The sequence below is a fragment of the Cololabis saira genome, chromosome 2 (genome assembly GCF_033807715.1).
Source record: "Cololabis saira isolate AMF1-May2022 chromosome 2, fColSai1.1, whole genome shotgun sequence".
NCBI classification, from domain to species: domain Eukaryota; kingdom Metazoa; phylum Chordata; class Actinopteri; order Beloniformes; family Belonidae; genus Cololabis; species Cololabis saira.
The window spans coordinates 22,604,945-22,629,571 of NC_084588.1; the positions used below are offsets into that span (position 1 = coordinate 22,604,945).

A 24,627-nucleotide genomic window follows, 5' to 3' on the forward strand; every position below is an offset into this window, starting at 1 on the left:
ACTGAGTTAGAAGCAGTACTCGAGTTGTAAAAAAGAATCAGGGGGGATGGTGGACAGATAATTTGTGCTGATTACAAATAATATAATATATTACAAATAATAGCACTGACCAAAACACCTGCAGAAATGCAGCAGTTAAATGCAGCCTTCTGTAAGCTTTAAATATCCACTGGGCTTACATCTAATACACCAAAACACAACAATAAAAAACACTTTTCTGAACTTATCAATATGATTCTGTCCTTCACAGGATAAGTAAAATGGATCACTGCAAAAACTCTAAATCTTAACAAGAATATTTGTCTTTTTTCTAGTTAAAATGTCTCATTTTAGTACACAAAATCTCATTACACTTAAAACAAGACTCATCACTGGAAAAAAAACAACAATTTTCACCTTTTTCCAAGTAGATTTTCATTTAAAATGAAAGATAAATCTTGTCCCACTGGCAGACTTTTCTACTTATTTCAAGTGAAAATGTACTTGAAACAGGTGAAAATTGTCAAATAAGTTATTTTTCTGGTGTTATTTTTCTGGTGAATACTCTAAATGTTGAAATAGCAGTAAAACCACATTCATTTATGAAATGACATAAGGGATGGAAAGGGGGGATGGCAGTTTTACAGGGGGATGATTTTGACCATTTTTATTTCAGGGGGGATGCCATCCCCCCTAATGCCCCCTCAACTCCAGTACTGGTTAGAAGAATAAGAGAAACAAAGTCTGAACTCTTTGTGGACTGCTAATAAACATTTCTGATGAGTTTGGAGGAAAACAACTAAACCAATGAGAAAGATTGTTGAAGAAAGGAAAAAAGATGATACCACATATAATACATTCTGTAAGGAAGCACCTTAGCCTTAAACAGATAAGATAATATAAGATAATTCTTTATTTCTCCCTCAATGGGGAAACTCACTTTATTCAGCAGCAGTACACTTAACACACACATGCAGGGGAGGGGTAAAAAAAGTAAAAAGTAAAAAATATATATAATTACGAAATATAGACAGTATATACAGTACATTGCAATGGAAGTAAAGTAGTGTGAAAGACAAAATAAGACAAAAAAAAACAGTAATTTAAAGGGACATAGAGACAGAGTGCCAGAGTGCACAATGAAAAAGAAAAAGGGTAAAAGATTCAGTTAATGAATCCCACAGTGATTATGGAAATGGTTTACAGTTACGAAGACTCAGTAAGCAACACACCTTATCATCCAGTATTGCATCAAGGCAATATTGATTGGTTGGTTGACTGACTGACTGACTGACTGACTGACTGACTGACTGACTGACTGACTGACTGACTGACTGACTGACTGACTGACTGACTGACTGATTCGTGGTTAAACATAAGCTTGTATTTACTCATTTAAATAGCTGGGAACTGACAGAGGCCCTTTCCATGTCACATTTCAGTCAAATAAATGGACAGTAGATGGCAGCACAAGGCCAGTTCTGCGTTGATTATCTCTGTCTGACTCGAAGTAAGAGATTTTATTGTGAAAGTAAATACCGGAAGCGTGCTTCTGTATTATTTCGGCTACTTTGTAGCAGTGTGCGCAGCAGCAGTTGTTAGCCCATCAGCTGAATCCTTTCAAAAAACCATTTAACTGTTCAAAATTCCACACATTTTTATATTGTACTCATTTAAACAATTTTAATATGGGTAAAAAGGATAAAGGAGATCGAGGTGAGTTTTTAATTTAAGTTGTAATCTACTTGGCTTCTCAAAGGAAGCTAACTAAGTCTGAAGGAGGAATACCCAAAGATGTGTTTATCACCAAACCTGATTACTTGACGCTTCTTTAAAAGCATTTATTGTAAACTGGAGGTAAGAAGTAACAAACTAGGGTGAGCAAAGCCACAATTAGTACTGTCCCTGCAATTGCATGATTAAATTTGAATCTAGACATGAAATCTAAAAGGCACAAAGAGGGACATGGGTTTTATGTGACTGATGAAGCCCAGAGTGAAGCCTGCAGTAACATCTAGTGATGCTTAGACTTATGAGCATGCAATCAGTGGGATTTACATACTTCTTTGTATATGATAATAATGACGAGGGTTTCTAGTTAATATAGCTATATCCAAAAACAAAAGAAATGACAAAAATTTACTTCTGTGACTTATTTCTCTTGCCCTGTTACTGAGAATGACGTCCAACTTTCTTGCGTATCTGTGGGGTTGTAGATAAAAAGTACAAAAAGCGTCATTATGAAGAGGAAGATGAAGAAGAGGTGACTGGAAACGAGTCTCAGGAAGCCATACCTGCAGCTGCAGGAAAACAAGTGGATGAATCAGGTACAAAACTGGATGAGTATGGAGCCAAAGACTACCGTGCGCAGATGCTGCTAAAGAATGACCACTCTTCACGACCACTCTGGGTGGTAAGACGTGCAGCGATTGTTGATTCCCTCACTTGAAAACATGGTGCAATCTTTCAGATTTACGTAATTATGAAATCTAATGTACAAAAGAAATATATGACTCATGGTTTTGTTTTGTTTTTTGTGTTTTTGTTCTGTTCTCATTCTCACCCAGGCTCCAGATGGGCATATCTTTCTGGAAGCCTTCTCACCGGTGTATAAGTATGCCCAGGACTTCTTAGTGGCTATTGCAGAGCCTGTGTGTAGGCCTAACCACATCCATGAGTACAAGCTAACTGCCTATTCCCTGTATGCTGCTGTCAGTGTGGGGCTGCAGACTTCTGATATTGTGGAGTATTTGCAGAAGCTAAGCAAAACATCTGTACCTGATGGAATTGTGCAGTTTATTAAGGTCAGCATTTGGTGTTTTGAGAGCTCTTATGTGGACATTTTCTGGGGTATTGTGTTGGTAATTTAATGACACTGCATTTTATTTTTTCTTTCTCTCAGCTCTGCACTGTGAGCTACGGGAAAGTTAAGCTTGTACTCAAGCACAACAGGTAAAGTGCTTTTTAATTCACATTTGTTCTGCCCTTGAATAATTAATCATCGCTTGACTACATGTCTTCCGCTTTTCCACTTTCAGATATTTTATAGAGAGTGCCTTCCCTGATGTGATCCAGCGCCTTTTGCAGGACAACGTCATCCGTGAATGCCGTCTTCGTGCTGAAGATGGAGCGGACTCGGAGCTTATTACTGAAGTCATCCACAGCAAGTCAGCGGTACGCCACTATATAAATACATATATTTGTGTGTGTGTGTGTGTGTGTGTGTGTGTATATATATATATATATATATATATATATATATTATATTTTTTTTTATTACAATAAACTATATAACATTGTGTTAATACTATGGATCATATTTAAATGATCCATGAAGTTCTGTTTTTACTAATGATTTAAAAGTTCCAAATCATTTGGATTTTCAGCTAAAAAAATGCCAATAAAATGTGTAATGCACAGAATTATACAGTATATATATATGCAAGGTTTGACGCTAGAAGTTTACGTTTTAAAATTGATTCACTTTTGGGAAAGCCCATTGTAACCCAATAAATATTGTCTTTAGTGTAGTGTTGCACATGATTTGTCACAGCTGGCCAACACGTTTCACTTTCTCACAGATCTCCAAGTCTCTTCAGGAAAAAGAAGGTGCTTCCACCTCACAGCAGCCCAGTGATGGCCAAACTCCAAACCAGCAGGTCCCTGAGGACATATTCAGCTACTATGAACAAATGGATAAAGAGGAAGAAGAGGAGGAGGAGACTCAGACTGTGTCCTGTGAAATCCGGCAGGTACAATTTTGATTATGATTAATCCCCACAAAATATCTTACATTGTAACTTACAGCCTGTGCTTTGTGTTTCCGATTAAATGAAGCACATTTACAAACGGCAAATATATACATATCCTAATCTTAATTCTTCTTTACTATTCTCGCCTCATCTGGTGTAGGAGATGATTGAAGAGCTTCAGAAGCGTTGCATTCAGCTAGAGTACCCCCTCTTAGCAGAGTACGACTTTCGCAATGACACGGTCAACCCAGACATCAATATAGACCTGAAGCCCACTGCTGTGTTGCGACCTTACCAGGAGAAAAGTCTGCGCAAGATGTTTGGAAATGGACGTGCACGATCAGGAGTCATTGTGCTGCCCTGCGGTGAGACAGCTGATTTAGAGAAATCAAAACTTAGTGCATTTCCTTCTAATACACACTTTCAGCCGCAAAACATATGATCCTAAATACGAATTCTTTCTAATCTGCCATATATAATGTTGAATAACTTGTTTAGTATGATTGAAAAGGACCAAAAAAATGGCTTCCGTAGACTCTAAATGCATTTAGCTTATAACTTGTCTTTGTCTGAATTGTGATTTTCCTTTTTTGGTTCCCAGGAGCTGGAAAATCTCTGGTGGGTGTGACAGCAGCATGTACAGTGCGTAAACGCTGCCTGGTTTTGGGCAACTCCTCTGTGTCAGTGGAGCAATGGAAATCCCAGTTCAAGATGTGGTCCACTATTGACGACTCTCTGATCTGCCGCTTTACCTCCGATGCCAAGGACAAGCCTATCGGCTGCTCTGTGGCCATCAGCACCTACTCCATGCTGGGTCACACCACCAAGCGGTCCTGGGAGGCTGAAAGGGTCATGGAGTGGATGCGGAGTCAGGAGTGGGGACTGATTATCCTTGATGAGGTGCACACCATCCCTGGTGAGTTCCTGTCAGACAGCTGTTAGACAACAAAGGCTTCCTCAGCTCAGACTGAGGAATCCTTCAAGAAGGAAGGGGAAATATCTTCAAGAACAAAAGAAAACTAAGTCCTTGTTTCCACTTGTCGAGAGCTACCATGAGCTGGATGACTGAGAGTCTACACACCATACAGATTAACTGAAAATGTTACTCTTCTTTTCTTTGTAGCAAGGATGTTTCGTCGCGTTCTCACCATTGTTCAAGCCCACTGCAAACTGGGCCTGACTGCTACACTGGTCAGAGAAGATGACAAGATTGTGGATCTCAACTTTTTAATTGGACCAAAGCTGTTTGAGGCAAACTGGATGGAACTGCAAAACAATGGCTATATTGCCAAAGTCCAGTGTGCAGAAGTAAGTCTGATCACATTAAAGGTAGAAAAAGCATTAGATGTCATGTGTTTTTAAGTAAATCTATGGACCTAAGCATTATAAAACAGTTTTAGTCAGCATTGTGCAGTCATGTGTAAAATGGAGATAATTGAATAATTTGCAGTGTTGTTTTAAACCCAGAGATTCAACAACAACGCAATAATGAATTGATTTCTTTCTAAATTAATGTATATCATAGAGTAAGACATCTCATTGTGGTTACAGAAACCTTAATATTATATGATTCTGTTATATTTGGCGAAGACTTAAGAAAACATACACACAACATAACAGAGACTTCAAACATGAATGATTCACAAGCTTAATTCAACAAAGTGGTTGTTTTATGAATCGTAAAATTTAATTTTTGTATGTTTTTTAATAAAAAGCCACTCATTTACAGTATAAAAGCAAATGTACTACATGTACAGTTACTGAAAATCTAAATTCTACTTAGATATCTACTGATGTTTCAAGTTTTGACTCATTTATGTCAGATGTGAATCTCGATATAGTGTTATAATTAGATCCTGTAAGTGCTTTAAAGTTAACTGAATATAATCTTTTGTCAAGCTTTTTTATTTTTAATGCAAATTCCCCAAAAATAATCATACTAGTTAGATCTTAACAGTAATACATATTTATTTGCTTTAGTTCCACTAATGTGATTTGCACAAATGCAAAAGAAATTATACTATATTTCTACATGTGCCCTCGGTGATAGCATATGGATGCACAATAGCACTCCTTTGCAGGGTAGGGCTTTGAATGTTGAAATGAAGCACAGCAGAGAGGGACATGTGCTTTGTATTGCTTAAATTGACAAAACATTTTGACCTTCATAAGATTACCAAGTTCTGCTTTCATTATTTTCAGGTGTCATTTAAAAAAAAAAAATGGTGTAAATGTGTAAATTTGCACTATTAATCCCTGTATTTACACAGATCATAAATGTCAGTGTTACTTAATGAGTTCTCTATGTATGTCAACACTGCAGTGGTGGAAGTTCAGCTATATATACATGCAGCAAGTGATCATTGGAGTTTCACCTCAGATGACTGCATTAACAACTGAACATGTACTGACCCTCATGTGCTTCAGGTGTGGTGCCCGATGTCTCCGGAGTTCTACAGAGAGTATGTGGCCATTAAGACAAAGAAGCGCATTCTGCTGTACACCATGAATCCCAATAAGTTCCGGGCTTGCCAGTTTCTCATTCAATTCCACGAGCGGCGCAACGACAAGATCATTGTCTTTGCTGACAACGTGTTTGCGTTGAAGGAATATGCCATACGCCTCAACAAGTGAGTTTTCAACTGAAGGCTTTTTTTTTTTTGTATGTTTTGAAAATTGCTTATTCAGATGATATTTCTATTTTTAACTCTCTTTTTCCCGTTTCTGCTCTCAAGGCCTTACATCTATGGCCCCACCTCTCAGGGGGAACGAATGCAGATTTTACAAAATTTCAAACACAACCCCAAGATCAATACTATTTTCATCTCCAAGGTAAACCAGTCAATCTTTTTTTTTTTAATTAATTTATTTTTTACCAACAGATTAAATAGAAGTCCTCTTCTTTGGACTGTTAACCTGTGGAATCGGCTTGTGTGCACTATAGTCGGACCCGTATTCGACACTTGAATGATATATAAAACTTTCCGTCTCAAACAATCAAGTTCCATATTGGTTGGTGGTGCTGCGGTCACTTCAGACTGTTTTCATTGCAGTTCCATAATGTTGAAACAAGCTACCTCCTTACCATCCAAACTCTCTTGTGATCTCAGCTCTTCAAAGAACACATCTTCTCCTAACACCTCTAACACCCTAAGGAGCCTTACTTGCAAATACTTTAGGATTCTTAACCTGATCCAATTTAAATTGAAATAGAGAGATTTAGATCTTCAAGTGTAAGCCAGTGTTTCTTGGTTCACTAAAGCTTGAATGTTATTCCTTTATTTGTAAATCACTTTGGATTAAAGTAAATGGTAAATTACTTTATTTAAAAGTAAATAATATAATCTTGAAAACAAGTGTGAAACTTGAAAACATCAAAGCATTCACCTCGGTATGGTTATTCACTATACACATAGTTATGTATAAAGTGGCTAGCATTATTTAGACCCAAAGTTGTCCATATTTCAGTGGTTGGTAACAAAATTTCAGAGCAAATTCGACATATTCCAAAGCACATTTTTAAAGTAAAATAGTATACAAGTAAATTCTGATCATTTGATTTAGAAAACGGGTAAAACAAATAAAACTTTGGCTTGACTGGCTGTGTTAAAGTAGGATTGTTTTGATTTAGTTTACCCTTCTCTAGTGTGACAATCGCTTGGGTTGAATAATTTTAAAAATAGATGTGGTTAAAGTTTCAGATTTTTCATCTACAAAGCTTTCAGTTTATCTACAGTTGTATAAAAAAAAGAAAGCACGCTCTACTTCCATCAGCTCTAATATATTAGTATATCTGTGAATGTGTGAACAGGTTGGTGACACCTCATTTGACCTGCCCGAAGCCAATGTTCTGATTCAAATCTCCTCACATGGTGGATCACGTAGACAAGAAGCCCAGAGACTTGGCAGAGTTTTAAGAGCTAAGAAAGGTTGGTCTGTTTCTTAAGTAAAAAAATAAAAATAAAACTGCTTCCATTGACTGTTTATGTATGACACCTGTAAACGTCAACTCCACCACCGTTCATGAACAGGGACAATTGACCTTGCTTCTCTCTTTTCTCATTTAGGAATGGTGGCAGAGGAGTACAATGCATATTTTTATTCACTGGTGTCCCAGGACACCCAGGAGATGGCTTACTCCACCAAGAGACAGAGGTTCCTCGTGGATCAGGGATACAGCTTTAAGGTGAGCTCGTGACGGCAACAGCTTGTCACCACATCACAATCTTAAGTTTATCTCCTCACGGAATTACACCATGGAGTTAAAGATTAAACCCACTCCTGAAATGTGCTTTTAACATTCAAAACTAACAGTTACAACAGTATGGAAAAAGCAAAAAATGTAAATAAATAAAATTCCAGACACCAATAGATGAGCACACTGACAGTCTTCTGGGGTAATCTAGTGAATTTCTAATTCAGCAAAATAGTTTTATGCCAGAAATGTATGAATATTCTTGATTCCGGCTGAAAAGCAGTATTTATGAAAGCACAGAGAAAGCATGCAAATTGCTGGTTTTACGATACAGTAGCTTTACAATACTAACATGGCAGGTAGACAAAGGGTAAAGTAACCACCACCAAGGAAATTTAAATCTCCATCCCAAATAAATTGATAAAGAAATTAAAAAAAATAATTTAAAAAAATGGCTCTGTTGTGGAAAAAACTAATAAACACTCTTTAATATGTTCCAGATTTCAGTAGATTTAATTAAACAGTTGCATGCAATAGGGTCAAAACATACACTAGGCGTCTCGATGCAGAATGACAATGAAACACAGGAAGCACAATCATTGTAAGTTATAAATGATTATTCATTCTTATGATCCTGGTAGACAAATCATTGTTAAGGTCAATGTCAATCTTTTTGAGGCAAACTACCTGTCTGTTCATTTAATCGGGCCACGGCTATATTTTGCTGCTCTCAGTAGTTTTGGTCAAGTCAAGTGGCCAAGGCTAAACCTCTCATCAAAGGCTCTACTAATATCCATCCATCCAACTATGTCCTACACTTGCTTCAATCCTCTTCAAGGTCACGGGAGTCTGTTGGAGTCAATCCCAGTTTTTACACAGAAAAAGGTACACCAGATCGCCAGTCTATCACAGGGCGATTAAACACATTGATCATGAAAAATAACAAGAAGTAACTGGTTCCTATTAAATTTCTTACTAAAATGTTGGCTGCTAGGATGTACATGGTGGTGACGAAACGCATACAGTATCGGCCAAGGTGGTGTTAGGTTGTCTAGTCTAGGTTCAATGAGGACACTGTATCAGCCTATTAGCTTGATGTTGATAATTACTTGTGTTGGGATGAATGGTTGAATCAGTGTTCCTCGAAAGCGCGAGATATTCTAGTGCTCCAGAAGACCTTGTGAATTGGATTAAAGTAATTTACTTATCACCTAAAGCCTGTCTTTTACCAAATGGCCTCGTGTCTCCTGTTAATGTCCCAAGTGGTTCAAAGCAGGGTGCTTCTTTAACCTCAAAAGACCTGGTGCAATTTTTCTCTTGTTGCTTTGGACTCCTGCTAATAATTTAATTATTATAACATCGACAAAAGAAAATGTGTCATGACCACCTGTGTACGCCTGGTTGTAGGAAGTTAAACCCTGTCTTCATTTGGCTATGTAAAACCATCACTCAACTCAACTTTATAAAGCACTTTAAACACGATACGGTTGACCAAAATAGTGAACACAAACGTGAGGGGAAAAAAAACGCAACAGAATAATTAACACATAAGAAACAAACGTAAAAATATTAAACAAAAATGGAATGGTAAAAACAATAAAAGACAAAATCTCAAGCTGAGTTAAAGGCCAAAGAGAAAAAAATTTGTTTTTAAGAGGGGACTTAAAAATGGGAAGTGTGTTGGTCTGCCTGATGTGGAAAGGCAAGTTGTTCCACAGTTTTTGAAGCAGCGACTGAAAAAGCGGCGTCACCTGTAAGCTTCCTCGGCGTCTTAGGCTACGTTCACACTGCAGGTCCTAATGCTCAATAAAAACATAAAAAAGCTTAAGTCCAAGTAGGTAAGATGAATCATTATAAATCCCAGTACCCGGTCTACAATGTTTCATTCAAAGAACATGTTTATTGTTGTTGTACGTCGCTTTCATTCTCAGTGAAAGAGCGTGGTCTTGTCTCCAGAAGATTCAGATCTACAAGACATCACCACATCACTTTGCAACGTTTTGTTCACTTTTCGATTACTTGTTTGTTTGGCGCATGGCAGTGATGTCATGCCAAAGCGCAACCTGAATTTGACTAAAGAAAGGAAAAAAAAGAGAGAGAGAAAGATGGACTATACAGTGGGGCAAAAAAGTATTTAGTCAGCCACCAATTGTGCAAGTTCTCCCACTTAAAAAGATGAGAGAGGCCTGTAATTTCCATCATAGGTAAACTTCAACTATGAGAGACAGAATGGGGGGAAAGAATCCAAGAAATCACATTGTAGGATTTTTACTGAATGAATTGGTAAATTCCTGGGTAAAATAAGTATTTGGTCACCTACAAAGAGGCAAGATTTCTGGCTTTCACAGACCTGTAACTTCTTCTTTAAGAGGCTCCTCTGTCCTCCACTCGTGTCTTTTATACTGATAACCTCAAAACAGGTGCCATTAATACAGGTAACCTGTCCACAACCTCAAACAGTCACACTCCAAACTCCACTATGGCCAAGACCAAAGAGCTGTCAAAGGACGTGAGAAACAAAACTGTAGACCTGCACCAGGCTGGGAAGACTGAATCTGCAATAGGTAAACAGCTTGGTGTGAAGAAATCAACTGTGGGAGCAATTATTAGAAAATGGAAGACATACAAGAACCCCTGATAATCTCCTTTAGTCTGGGGCTTCACGCAAGATCTCACCCCGTGGGGTAAAAATGATCACAAGAACGGTGAGTAAAAATCCCAGAACCACACGGTGAATGACCTGCAGAGAGCTGGGACCAAAGTAACAAAGGAACCATCAGTAACACACTACGCTGCCAGAGACTGAATCCTGCAGTACCAGACGTGTCCCCCTGCTGAAGCCAGTACATGTCCAGGCCCGTCTGAAGTTTGCTAGAGAGCATTTGGATGATGCAGAAGAGGTTTGGGAGAATGTTATATGGTCAGATGAAACCAAAATAGAACTTTTTGGTAGAAACACAACTTGTCGTGTTTGGAGGAGAAAGAAAGCTGAGTTGCATCCAAAGAACACCAAACCTACTGTGAAGCATGGGGGTGGAAACATCATGCTTTGGGGATGTTTTTCTGCAAAGGGACCAGGACGACTGATCCGTGTAAGGAAAAGAATGAATGGGACCATGTATCGTGAGATTTTGAGTGAAAACCTCCTTCCATCAGCAGATGGAAGATGAAACGTGGCTGGGTCTTTCAGCATGACAATGATCCCAAACACATCACCCGGGCAACGAAGGAGTGGCTTCATAAGAAACATATCAAGGTCCTGGAGTGGCCTAGCCAGTCTCCAGATCTCAACCCCATAGAAAATCTTTGGAGGGAGTTGAAAGTCCGTGTTTCCCAGCGACAACCCCAAAACATCACTGCTCTAGAGGAGATCTGCATGGAGGAATGGACCAAAATACCAGCAACAGTGTGTGAAAACCTTGTGAAGACTTACAGAAAACATTTGACCTCTGTCATTGCCAACAAAGGGAATATAACAAAGTATTGAGATGAACTTTTGTTATTGACCAAATACTTATTTTCCACTACATTTCCGCTACATTATTTAAAAATCAGACAATGTGATTTTCCCCACTGTAATAGATAGATGCATAATACAGGCAGTATGAGAAACATACTTTATACATTTTCACATAAGGCCTATACTATAACGTATATATGTGCGTGTGTGTGTGTGTGTGTGTGTGTGTGTGTGTGTGTGTGTGTGTGTGTGTGTGTGTGTGTGTGTGTGTGTGTGTGTGTGTGTGTGTGTGTGTGTGTGTGTGTGTGTGTGTGTGTGTGTGTGTGTGTGTGTGTGTGTATACATATATATAGTGACTGAATATAAAAAATTACATTTAGCTGGCACTTAAGCATAAACCAAATATAAGTTGTATTACTTTACATAAAGCATGCACATTAATTTAATGATTTGACAGGGATACTTGTCCGTTTTGGGGCCATTTCATGGCCCCTAGTACCAAAAAAAAGATGAAATACCATAAAATACCGCAGTATGCTGTGCTAACACCGTCACCGTACCATACTGTTTAGAACAATTATTAAACAAACAGATTTGAAGCAGACGTAAAAGGAGGACGACAACATACAAAGATATGGACGCCAACAATGCAGTAGCACTATACCTTTTGTACACACTAAGCGTGATCCAGTTGTTCTTCTTCTTTGTTGTTCCTCGTCGTCTTCTTCTGCTACTGTGCTGTTGTCATGCCGTGACTTGTTATTCCCGCTTCCACATTCTCGTCACTTCTGGAAGGGGGAGTACCAGGCCAGTCAATAGTTTGCGTATACATGCCAGAATATAATATATCGATTTTAGAAGCCCGACTAAGGTGTATACATACCTTTTTAAAACTTCGAGGTCAGTCGGACTCAGGCAATAATTTGACTTTCTGTTAATGCATGTAAACGTACTGTCATGTTGAGAAAGAAAGGGCTTAAGCTTGGCCAGTTGCCTTAGGTGAGAAAAGCTGAGCTAGACCACAGAGCTAATGTGTGCATTAAGTTTAAGATCACTATCCAGTTTTATAGCCAGGCTTGTTAATTTTGTTTTTAAATGATAATTAAAGTACCCAAGTAGACATCACCTTTTTAGGAATCACTAATCCCAAATAATGCAATCTCAGTCTTTTCTTGATGAAAGTGTAAAAAAACAACATCTATGCTATTCCATGTTTTTTGGAGAACCGACCCAATCAGAAGCAAGTATAAAGGAAAGAGAAGGCGGCCGAGAAAAGAACCCTGAGGCATTCTGCAAATGAGATGTATAAAGGAGAACTTGGCAGGTCCAGGATGGACACAAAAACTCTTCTTTGTTATGTAGGATCTATTGTAAACCAATCTTAACACACCAACCTGAATGCCCCCCAAAAAAATATAACATTCCAAAACCTCAACAATGTTCAGTTCTGTGACAGGTTTTAAAAACAGACTGGAACTCCTCAAGAATGTCGTATTCATCTAAAAAGGTTTTCAACAGGTGTTAAAACATTTTTCCCCAGAACCTTATGAAGGAAAGGGAGCTTAAAAATGGGCCTAAAAATTGAAAATGCCGACGAGTCTTAGCCAAGCTTCTAATCTGTGGTAAGAGAACAACAAGATACAGCAGGATTTCAAACCTTTAAGTGGTTTATAGACTAGTTGGGGATTTGAAAGGTGACACTATATTTTTCTGGCAGGCAATGAAGTAACTTGATTATGGGTGGTGAGATTGTTCTGGTAAGAATTCTGAAAGAGTTCAAGTCTGCCTTGTGAGTGTTTGGACAATCCTGTAACTAGAGTGTTTGTCTTACTGGCTCCATATGAATTAATACCGTAGATCATTTTCTCCCAGTCAGTTCAGGATATTAATCTTTTTTTTTTTTCTTTTTTTAATGTTGAAAATACTTTTTGGGATGTGTTTAATTTAAATTGTGTCTATCAAATTTGACTTCTTATATTAAAATGTCATTTATGACTCAGATTTTAAACAAACAATGATATATTTTTTTAGAAATCATGAGGGTCAGAATAATTGTAATAAATAAGAAACTATTTTAGAACTTATTTTTGACACAAGTAAAATTCAACGTTCAAACATCTCAGGTTTAGCTGATTTTGGAAATCATTTTGAAATGATATTCCTGTTGATTTTCAAACCTAAGGTAAGTCAAAGGTTTTTAACCTTGATTTAAAGTAACTGAGGGTTTCAGCATTCCTGCAGTTTTCTGGATGTTTGTTCCAGATCTGTGGAGCATAAAAGCTGAATGCTGCTTCTCCATGTTTGGTTCTGATTCTGGGAGGACAGCGCAGACCTGAACCAGGCGTGATGTGGTCCACTTTCTTAGTTCTAGTGAGAACTCGGTCAGCAGCATTCTGGATTAGCTGGAGCTGTCTGATTGACTTTTTTGGCAGACCTATGAGACACTGTAATCAAACCGACTGAAGATAAAGGCATGGAAGACATTCGTCCTTTGATCCTGGAGATGTTCTGTCGGTGAAGTTTGTAACTATCTTAATGTGGCTCTGAAGGTTCAGGTTTGAGTCCATAAATACACTCAGATTTTGGGCCTTATCAGTGGTTTGTAGCTGTAATAACTGAAATGTGTGCTGACTCTTAAACGCTCTTGTTTTGGTCTAAAGACAACAACGTTGTGTTTGTGTTAAACTCAAGAAAATTAGGACAGATCTACTCATTGATTTCTTCTATCCATTTACTCAACACTTGTGTGGGTTCATTGTCTCGTGGTGACATTGTAATGTAAAGTTGTGTGTCATCTGTATAGTTATGGTAACTTATCTTGTTGTTTATTAATATCTGAGCTAGGAGGGGTCTTGGGATATAACCTTGGGGAACCCCACATGTAATTTTTGTTGATTCCTATTGACACAAAGTAGTCCTTGTCCTTTAAGTAAGACACAAACCAGTCAAGTACTGTGAAAGTCCAACCCAATACTCTGGGCACTTTAATAATATACGATGGTCAACACTGTCAAATGCTGCGCTTATATCCAGTAATGCAGCACTGTGGTTCTTCCACAGTCTGTATTTATATGGATGTCATTGAACACCTTGAAAAGGGCAGTCTCAGTTCTGTAGTGAGCATGAAAACTGGATTGGAAGACGTCAAAGTAGTTGGTCAGAGTTAAGGTATTTAACTGATGAAACGCAGCTTTTTCAATAACCTTACTAATGAACAGAAACTTTGAGATGGGTCTGTCATTTTGTAATAGCAACTTGTCCAGATTGTTCTTTTTCAGCAGTGGTTTGATGACTGCTGTCTTTGGGATCTGGGGGAAAACACCTGACAACAGAGATCAGTTTACTATTGGCCCTTTTCCACTAGTACCTACTCAGCTCGCTTCTACTCGCCACGCCCCCGTCTTGCGCTTTTCCACTACAGGCCGAGACGGGTGGAGCCGTGCGAAGCAGATAATTTTTCTGTATCATCCGATGTTCTAAGCGTGCTGAGCCGGCACTATATCTGACGTCACCACCCTCCACGCCACTGATTGATCGGGGGGCGGGGCCATCAGATGTTTAAATCAGGAAGCGGGAGTCAGAGCGACTCACGACTCGCAGCGATTTTATTATAAAGCGCAAAACGTCTGTTTGGTGATCCAACTCTGAGGTGCAGATGTTCATAAACCTGGTGGCTGACGAGATTATTAAAAAAGGGATGTAGACGGGCGATAAGCTGATTTCTGATCTGCGCCGACACGAACAAAGCGGTTGCGCAATCGAGTACGTCACAGCAGCTTCACCCCAACCCGCCCACTTCTCACCTGGGGGTGGAAAAACAAACAAGGACGAAACGGGTGGAGCCGGGATGAGGCGTGACGAGCCGAGTCGGGCTGAGTAGATACTAGTGGAAAAGCGCCATATTTGAACAAGATCAGATGCCATGAGGGGTAAAACTTTCTTGTAGAAAGCTCTGGGTAAATGATCAAGAAACTGGGAGGATGAGTTTAGCTGATCCATAATATCCTCTGTTTTCTAGAATTCACTGGGTAAAAGTGTGTCATTTTGTCCAAATTGGTTTTGATTGGACAATCCAAACTGTATCAGATTAGATCGTATTGAAAAGAAATGGACACTGCTTGCTTAGGATCAAACAGACTGTTAATGGCAACAAAAGTGGAATGATGCAAGAAAATTACAGTAGATATGGAATACTTCATCGTTTTATGTTCTCAATTCCAGATTCTCTTTTAAGTGTTGTGAGGAGAAACATTATATTACAAAGTGATAAAAGCTTAAATGCTACAACTTTATTTGAAATGTTTAGTGTATCCAAAATGGAAATAATTGACACATGAAATTAAGTAAACAAGACAAAACATGAATTATCTATGGTCGTATGTCTACAGAAAACTAGAATTCAATTTAGAATGACTGTATTTTTCATACTTCTGAATACAGCTTAAAGGCTATATATACATCATGACTGTTACAGTGATATTGTTTTGGGTTTTTTTTAAGGCTGCTCTCCTTATAAGAACCAATGAAGCCAGCCATGCAAAATACCATTAAGAGTATGTTGTAGAGGGCCACAACAAGAAATACACGAAAGAGATGAAACCACTTACAGAAACATCTTCAGATCTTTACACATTAATTTGGAATATATGTGTGCATATGTGGCTTTTAGGGGCCATTTTTGGTTTTATATAAAATGTCCATAAAAGCCACTGCACACATATATAACCTTGTGTGTGTCTATATCCAGGGGTGCACACAAGCCGGGACTCCAGGGCTAGTCTACTGCATGTTTTAGATGTTTCCCTGTCTTCAACACACCTGATTCTAATCACTGGTCATCATCAACATGTCATTAAGGTTTACACAACTCTGTTGATGACACAGCCTTGTCTATCAGGGTTGTGTTGAGGCAGGGAAACATCTAAAATGTGCAGTAGACTGGCCCTCGAGTACCGGCTTGTGTGCACCCCTGTATATCTGTCTGTCTCTCTCTAATGTGTGTGTGTGTGTGTGTGTGTGTATGTATGTATGTATGTATGTATGACTAATGGCTCAAAATTGAAGTTGCAGATGAATTCAAGAGTAGAGACATACTCGTGTTTTTACTCCATGCATTATCTTAATAAGATTAACATCTGGACTTTGAAAGTATATCGCCTGATTAGCCTTATCTGGAGGTAAATAAAAAAGAATGTGTTCTGCTGAGAAAATACCTATGGAAATCTTTACATCAGCTGTGTAGTTTATTTGTGAGAGCCATTACCCTGGTTCCCTGTATAAGTTCCACAACAAATGTCTGACCCTCTGATTTTCCGGCTCTTTCACAGGTGATCACAAAGCTGGCAGGCATGGAGGAGGAGGACCTGATGTTCTCAACCAGAGAAGACCAGCAGCAGTTGCTTCAGAAGGTCCTAGCTGCTTCAGACCTGGATGCTGAAGAGGAAGTGGTAGCAACTGAAGTGGGTGGAAGACCACAGGTGAGGAAAGCTGTCAAACTCCCAAAAGACATTAAATGTTGCAAGCAAAGGTTTTGACACAGAGGAGATTAACAATAGGTTTGCTCTCCTTATGAGTGAGGAGGAAGAGTATGATTGACAACATGGAGGGGAAAAAGGAAGTGGATGTGGTTAACTGAAAGTTATACAAAGAAACGTCAAATGTTTAAACGTAGAATTTGTTCCATCTGGTCTTTATGGTGATGTCAACTACTTGTCACACATGAACACAGATGATGTTCAGAGGAATGTGTGGACAATGTGATCTAAACCTTTCTCCAAAGTTGCTGTTCATCCATGAACCTGTCCCATATATTTCATATATTCAAATATAAGACCATCACAGTGATAGGGTTAGCTCTAACTCTAGTCCTCCAAAAAGTACTTTGATTATGCAGTGCAAAAATAACTATAAATTGTTAAGTAGCTTTATTTTCTAAGCTTTACTTATACAGTATTTGAGCAAAGCCTCTTGCTGATCTCTTGTTTAGAAACAAATTCTAGATCCACTGGCAAGTTGGCACCACAATCAAAGTCCATTAATCTGTAACATTTGTTTGCACCGTCTGAGGCAGCTTTTATACTGGCTGGTGTGTTAAACTCTTAAGAGAATTTCCAAGAACTTGGACTGAACAACGGCTCAAGTGATTGGCAGCTCTTATACAGTACGACTACAGCTTGGATGTGCATTCATTTATGTGACACCACAGCACTGTTGTTCGGTGTCTCTGCATCATTTATCACCATCATCTTAAAGTTGGCATCTTTTTTTCCTCGCTCACCCCACTTAAAGCCACTTAGTTTTGGACCTCACCATCTATTTGCACCTTTCCAACCCCCTGACACAGCAATGACATTATGTTTAAAGCTCCATTTGTAACAAGCGCTTCCAGGTTGCTGACACTATACCACCGGTTGTTGTGGACGTTAACAGTCTAGGTGTTTAAAAGTCTAGACCCTGAAGATAGGATGACCCAACTTTTTCAGTAATATTCAAATGGAATAAAAAACTAAAAACAAAAAAACTGTCCTATAAAAGTTACGTTTTGGGTCGATACAGTTCTGTAATTCTTTTTTTTTTTTCACGATTTTAAATTATTTAACATGATTAGCTGCTCTAGACATCCATTTCACAAAACTGTTCAACTATTTTGTTGTAGATGTATCCTGTGCAATTTCACTGATCCACCAAGAAATGTCATCCTCAACAAAAACATTTTGTTGAAACTGTTTTTCCAGTTTCTAGCTGTTTTTTATATATTTTTTATTGTTTTTTCCCAAATGTGTCATGTTCCTGAATGGTGCTGTTGTATCATTGGTTTGACGCAATATGCAATATGCTTTGACGCAATATGCGATATGCTAAACACTCTACTTTGTTTCATACTCAGCATGCTTCTAAGTATTATCATAAATCCTGTTTTGAGGATTAACAGGTTAATCCCAGATTAGCTTTTCTTTATTATTTTTTAAAACATTCAGAAAGCCCTCTTTAGCGCTAAATCTGTTGCTCGCTCTGTACACCTGAAAGGAATATACATTTTTTTAAACTTCAAAAACCCAGGTAAAGCATTTAGACATATCCATACTACTGAAGAGCAAGTTCAAAACAACCATGCAGGTCAGCTGAACAGAGAATCAAGCGGCAACTTTTAACAGGGTAAACACACCCAACTGTAGTCAACTGTAGCTCTGTGAACTTGTTTTGTTGTTATTCATGTGTGACATAGCACTGTAAAGCCATAGGCAGTTGTCATAAGAGATGGCCAGGGTGGAAGTCCATATGGTCACATTATCTGGTTTTGCTGATAGTAGAAAGAGGAGATTGTGAAAGCTAGATACTTCCTAAAAGTAAATCAAACACTTCAAATGAAAGTGATATCGATATGTTAACATAAAACAAGGTATTTTTTGTTTTAAATAATGGCCGATGAAATAAACAAGTTATTCCGTTTTCTTCTACCAATGTCATTCCTCGATCTTTGTGCTACATGTGTTTTTAAAACCAGTTGAGTCAAACTCGGAATGAGAATAACAGAATTGTAATTTGGTTTCATTAACACGAGTCAGAGGTCAAGCAGTACAACATAGAATCCCAGTTTTTTGTGAACAGGTCTGTACAATATTCTCACATTTTTCCTCTCTTTCTCTGTTTCTTAATCAGATGTCAAGGCGAGCCGGCACCATGAGCTCCATGTCAGGCGCAGATGATACCATATACATGGAATATCAGAGTCGGAGCAGCAAAGCCTCTGCATTAGGCAAAGGTGTTCATCCACTGTTCAAGCGCTTCAGAAAGTAGATCACTGACCCCTCAGTCTTCAAGTGTATTCTTTTGTAACACAACAAGATGTAACTGTGGGGCAAGAAACTATTGACCTGCTGGTTCAGAGTCCACTGGATTTAGTAAAAATAGCAGTTTCTGAACATAATCAGCAACTCAGAAGGCTTATGACGGCCATAAATGTCTGTACGGCTGACGAGACAGGATAACTACTTTAGTATGACAGCTACAAGAGAAGGGGGGTCTTTATTTTGTCAACCATATGTAGTAATTTCATTAGGTAAAGTAATGGATGTCTACTGGACACAAGAATAACTTTGCTATTGATTTGCTCGAGATAAAATACTGATTTGTTTTTTTAATACCATGCTATTGTGTTTTCTCAAACTGTAAAAAATGTTTCTTGATGTATTATGTAGAATAAATTGCTTTGAAATGTGCTTGAATAGACAAGTCTTTCAGTCGTTTCCGCTCTACTTCCTGAAGTCCTCCCGTCGATGCAATCCACTTCCGTTCTGGCAGACTAGTTCTGTATTGCTAGCTAGCACTGGCATTGTGCCGAGTGCCGACATAGCACTGACAAAGAGGATATAGCAACTACATGGATATTTCAAAGAAGAAAAGTGGTTCGAGAACGACGTGTGGTTGGTTGTAAGAACTGGAGAAAGCACCTGAATGAGTGGTTAGATAGAGAGTGCTACGACCACAAACCAGCTACGAAGAGGCAACGTCCATGCGCTCCGTTGTTAACTTTTTTTCGCAAGCCTGATACCGACCTGGCTGATGGCATTGAATCTAACTATAGAATAATATGCATACATTTGATTTATGTGCACGAATTCAATTGACAGTTCCCTTACCTCATAACATGTCATGATATAATACATTGTACACATAGCCTACAATAAATATATAGAACATATAATATATATAATAGAGAAAATATAAATAACATTGGGCTTGCAGAAATCCACTTTATGAAGAAAATGCGTTATCATTGCACACACACACACACACACACTTTGCACTCTAGCCAAGTAAACTATGATGTAGTTCGGATACCAAAAATAAAGACATATAGGCCTAGGCTAAAATGGTCCAATAATCTTGTTACCTTCTATAGGATCGCAGCTGAATGGGAACACGATCTCCCTGATCCAGCAACACACGTACATCCCGCAGTTTTGACTTCTCCACCTTCAGTTACAGCACCCAAGCATTATGCCACACATTGTTCAAACACTGGCTAGGCTCTACATTTGCTTTCAAATAAACAAAACGATCATGTTTGTATGACATGACACAACCAACTTTGTTGCTGTGCAGATATTGGTATGCCTCAGAGGCTTTCAGATTGTCCACTGCTTTTCCATCTATTGCCATGGATTGCACGAAGTAGGAGCAAATCTTGCTGTACGCTATGCTGGGCCATGTCGTCATGTTATCCTCCTAGTTCTGCACTGAATTCGGGTGGGGGAGAGTAACGCCATCTCCAGTCAAAGTAGTAGAACCGTGTTCCCATTGCAATGACAGAGTTGTCGACATTAAAAGCTCACGAGCGGCGAGTCTTTGCTTTAGCCTAGCATCCATGCCGCTGTGTTTACACCGGTAGACGCTGCGCAAATCACTTCCGGCAGAAATGAAATGCATTTGTGTAGGCAGGGTAATGGCGGCGCCCAGGTCTCGGCGTGTAAAACTTGTCTATACTGTGGCAGGGTGGAGGATTGGGCGTGGTCTGCGGGGGAGCAGCACACAGGTGGCATGGGCCTGATTCACACCTGTGCCCAATCAATCTCTCCACCCTGCCTGGGTATTTAGAGCGGCTGCACACCGTCAAAGGTCTCAGGGATGACACAGAGCTGCTGAGTGTGCTGGTACACGTCTGTGTCTGGGTGCAAATAATACATCAAGAATTTCTCCACGAAACCCTGTGTCCTCTTCCCTGTCGGTTGACCCCAGGTAGCACGAGCTTGATATAAATACTTTGTGTACAAGCCAAAAACATGGTACGATATCATTTTTGATTGTCCATGCAAATTGAGACAGTTTCCTGAAGCTTTTATGTAATTAATGAAACAGGTTTTGTTAAAAAATACAGTACAACAGCTCCTTCTTGAGCTGTGTGTACAGACTCATGTTCATAGCAGCTAGTTTTCAGGGGTAAAGAGAGACGCTTGGCTCCACTCCACCCTCCTTATTACCATCGAGCAGGTCTAATATAAGATTACTTATAAAAGGTTAAAAAACATTATTTACTTCATCTGCACTTTGGCAATACATGATTGGTACTGATGCCTTTTTTTTTTTTTGTCAATTCACACATTTTCTTATGTTGGACTGGTCCAAACTGGAAAAACGCCATACCTGGGATGGAAAGGCTGAAGTATTAAGATAGCCAGCCAGCTGTTAATAGATGAATCAAACTTGCATTGTAATTCCTCCATTGCTGATAAACTTCAGGCTTCCTCTGTCCTCTGTCTAAGATTTTAGAGTTTAATGTTAAAAACTAGCTTGTGCGTGAGGTTGAGAGATACCGGCTAGAGATAGTCTGGCTCACCTCCACACATAGCTTGGGCTCTGGAACTCAGCTCCTTGAAAGGGGCTGGACCCTCCACTACTCTGGAGTTGCCCAGGGTGAGAGGCGGCGGGCTGGTGTGGGCTTGGTTATAGCCCCCCAGCTCAGCCGCCATGTGTTGGAGTTCGGTGAACGAGAGGGTCGCTTCCCTGCGCCTTCGTGTCGGGAAAAGGTCTCTCACTGTTGTCTGTGCCTACGGGCCGAACAGCAGTGGGGAGTACCCGGCCTTCTTGGAGTCCCTGGGAGGAGTACTTGATAGTGCTCCAACTGGGGACTCCATTGTTCTACTGGGGGACTTCAACGCTCACGTGGGCAATGACAGTGATACCTGGAGAGGCGTGATTGGGAGGAACGGCCTCCCCGATCTGAACCCGAGCAGTGTTTTGTTGTTGGACTTCTGTGCGAGTCACAGTTAGTCCATCACGAACACCATGTTCAAGCATAAGGGTGTCCATCAGTGCACGTGGCACCAGGACACCCTAGGCCGGAGGTCAATGATCGACTTTGTTGTCGTTTCATCTGACCTTCGGCCGCATGTCTTGGACACTCGGGTGAAGAGAGGGGCTGAGCTGTCAACTGATCACCACCTGGTGGTGAGTTGGATGCGCTGGCGGAGGAGGAGCTTGGACAGACCGGGCAGACCCAAACGGATTGTGAGGGTCTGTTGGGAACGTCTGGCCGAGCCCTCTGTCAGGGACATCTTCAACTCTCACCTCCGAGAGAACTTCTCTCGGATCCCGGGGGAGGCGGGGGACATCGAGTCTGAGTGGACCATGTTCTCTGCCTCCATTGTCAACGCGGCGGCTCGAAGCTGTGGACGCAAGGTCTCCGGTGCCTGTCGTGGCGGCAATCCTAGAACCCGGTGGTGGACACCGGAAGTACAGGATGCCGTCAGACTGAAGAAGGAGTCCTACCGGGCTATGTTGGCCGGTGGGACTCCTGACGCAGTAGATAGGTACCGGCAGGCCAAGCGGGCCGCGGCTCGGGCGGTCCTGGAGGCAAAAACTCGGGTCTGGGAGGAGTTCGGGGAGGCCATGGAGGAGGACTTTCGGTCGGCCTCGAGGAAATTCTGGAGGACCGTTCGGCGCCTCAGAAGGGGGAAGCAGTACTCTGCCGGCACCGTTTATGGTACGGGTGGGGAGCTGTTGACCTCGACTGGGGACATTGTCGGACGGTGGAAGGAATACTTCGAGGATCTCCTTAACCCGACTGACATGCCTTCCACTGAGGAAGCAGAGGTTTGGGGCTCGGAGGCGTGCTCATCCATCACCCAAGCCGAGGTCACCGAGGTGGTTCGTAAGCTCCTCAGTGGCAAGGCACCGGGGGTGGATGAGATTCGCCCCGAGTACCTCAAGTCTCTGGATGTCGTAGGGCTGTCTCGGTTGACACGCCTCTGCGACATTGCATGGAGGAAGGGGACAGTACCGCTGGGGTGGCAAACCGGGGTGGTGGTCCCTCTTTTTAAAAAGGGGGACCGGAGAGTGTGTTCCAACTACAGGGGGATCACACTTCTCAGCCTCCCGGGGAAAGTCTACGCCCCTGGCGTAGACTTACTGGAGAGGAGATTACGGCCGATAGTCGAACCTCGGATTCAGGAGGAACAATGCGGTTTTCGTCCCGGTCGTGGAACACTGGACCAGCTCTACACCCTCCGCAGGGTGCTCGAGGGTTCATGGGAATTTGCCCAACCAGTCTACATGTGCTTTGTGGATCTGGAGAAGGCATTTGACCGTGTCCCTCGTGCCATTCTGTGGGGGGTGCTCGGTGAGTATGGAGTCCGGGGCCCTCTACTAAGGGCTGTCCGGTCTCTGTATGATCGAAGCAGGAGTCTGGTTCGCATTGCCGGCAGTAAGTCAGACTTGTTCTCGGTGCATGTTGGACTCCGGCAGGGCTGCCCTTTGTCACCGGTCCTGTTCATAATTTTTATGGACAGGATTTTTTAGGCGCAGCCAGGGGCCGGAGGGGATCCGGTTTGGGGACCTGAGGATTTCATCTTTGCTTTTAGCGGATGATGTTGTCCTGTTGGCTTCCTCGGACCGGGACCTTCAGCATGTGCTGGGGCGGTTTGCGGCCGAGTGCGACGCGGCAGGGATGAGAATCAGCACCTCCAAGACCGAGGCCATGGTTCTCCAACGGGAAAGGTTGGCGTGCCTTCTCCGGGTGGGTGGAGAAGTCCTGCCTCAGGTGGAGGAGTTCAAGTATCTCGGGATCTTGTTCACGAGTGAGGGAACAATGGAGCGGGAGATTGACAGACGGATCGGTGCAGCGTCCGCAGTAATGCGGTCGATGTACTGGACCGTCGTGGTGAAGAGGGAGCTGAGTCGAAAGGCGAAGCTCTCGATTTACCGGTCAATCTACGCCCCTACCCTCACCTATGGTCATGAACTTTGGGTAGTGACCGAAAGGACAAGATCGCGGATACAAGCGGCCGAGATGAGTTTCCTCCACAGGGTGGCTGGACGCTCCCTTAGAGATAGGGTGAGGAGTTCGGTCACCCGGGAGGAGCTCGGAGTCGAGCCGCTGCTCCTTCACATTGAGAGGAGTCAGCTGAGGTGGCTTGGGCATCTGTACCGGATGCATCCTGGACGCCTCCCTAGGGAGGTGTTCCAGGCATGTCCCACCGGGAGGAGACCCCGGGGAAGACCCAGGACACGCTGGAGAGACTATGTCTCTCGGCTGGCCTGGGAACGCCTCGGACTCCCCCCCGGAAGAGCTGGAGGAAGTGTCTGGGGTGAAGGAAGTCTGGGCATCCCTGCTGAGGCTGCTGCCCCCACGACCCGGGAACGGATAAAGCGGGAGAAGATGAGCCATGAGTGTGATGATGTTAAAAACTGTCCAGTTTATGGGCTACTTTTCACATATGCTTACAAGTTTTTGTTTTTTGTAA

At 41.2% G+C, this 24,627-nt stretch overlaps 1 protein-coding gene across 1 annotated transcript; it reads left to right on the forward strand.

Moving 5' to 3' along the window:
• The first annotated feature begins 1,552 nt into the window (after positions 1-1,552).
• Positions 1,553-19,527, forward strand: ercc3 (excision repair cross-complementation group 3). The gene is made up of 15 exons (XM_061741225.1): positions 1,553-1,695; positions 2,196-2,392; positions 2,547-2,783; positions 2,882-2,931; positions 3,018-3,153; positions 3,561-3,731; positions 3,892-4,096; positions 4,333-4,647; positions 4,855-5,039; positions 6,159-6,361; positions 6,467-6,563; positions 7,543-7,660; positions 7,799-7,917; positions 16,714-16,863; positions 19,046-19,527. Exons 1-15 carry the CDS (start codon positions 1,668-1,670, stop codon positions 19,181-19,183), a joined length of 2,349 nt encoding a protein of 782 aa, XP_061597209.1. The 5' UTR covers positions 1,553-1,667; the 3' UTR covers positions 19,184-19,527.
• The last annotated feature ends 5,100 nt before the right edge of the window (positions 19,528-24,627 follow it).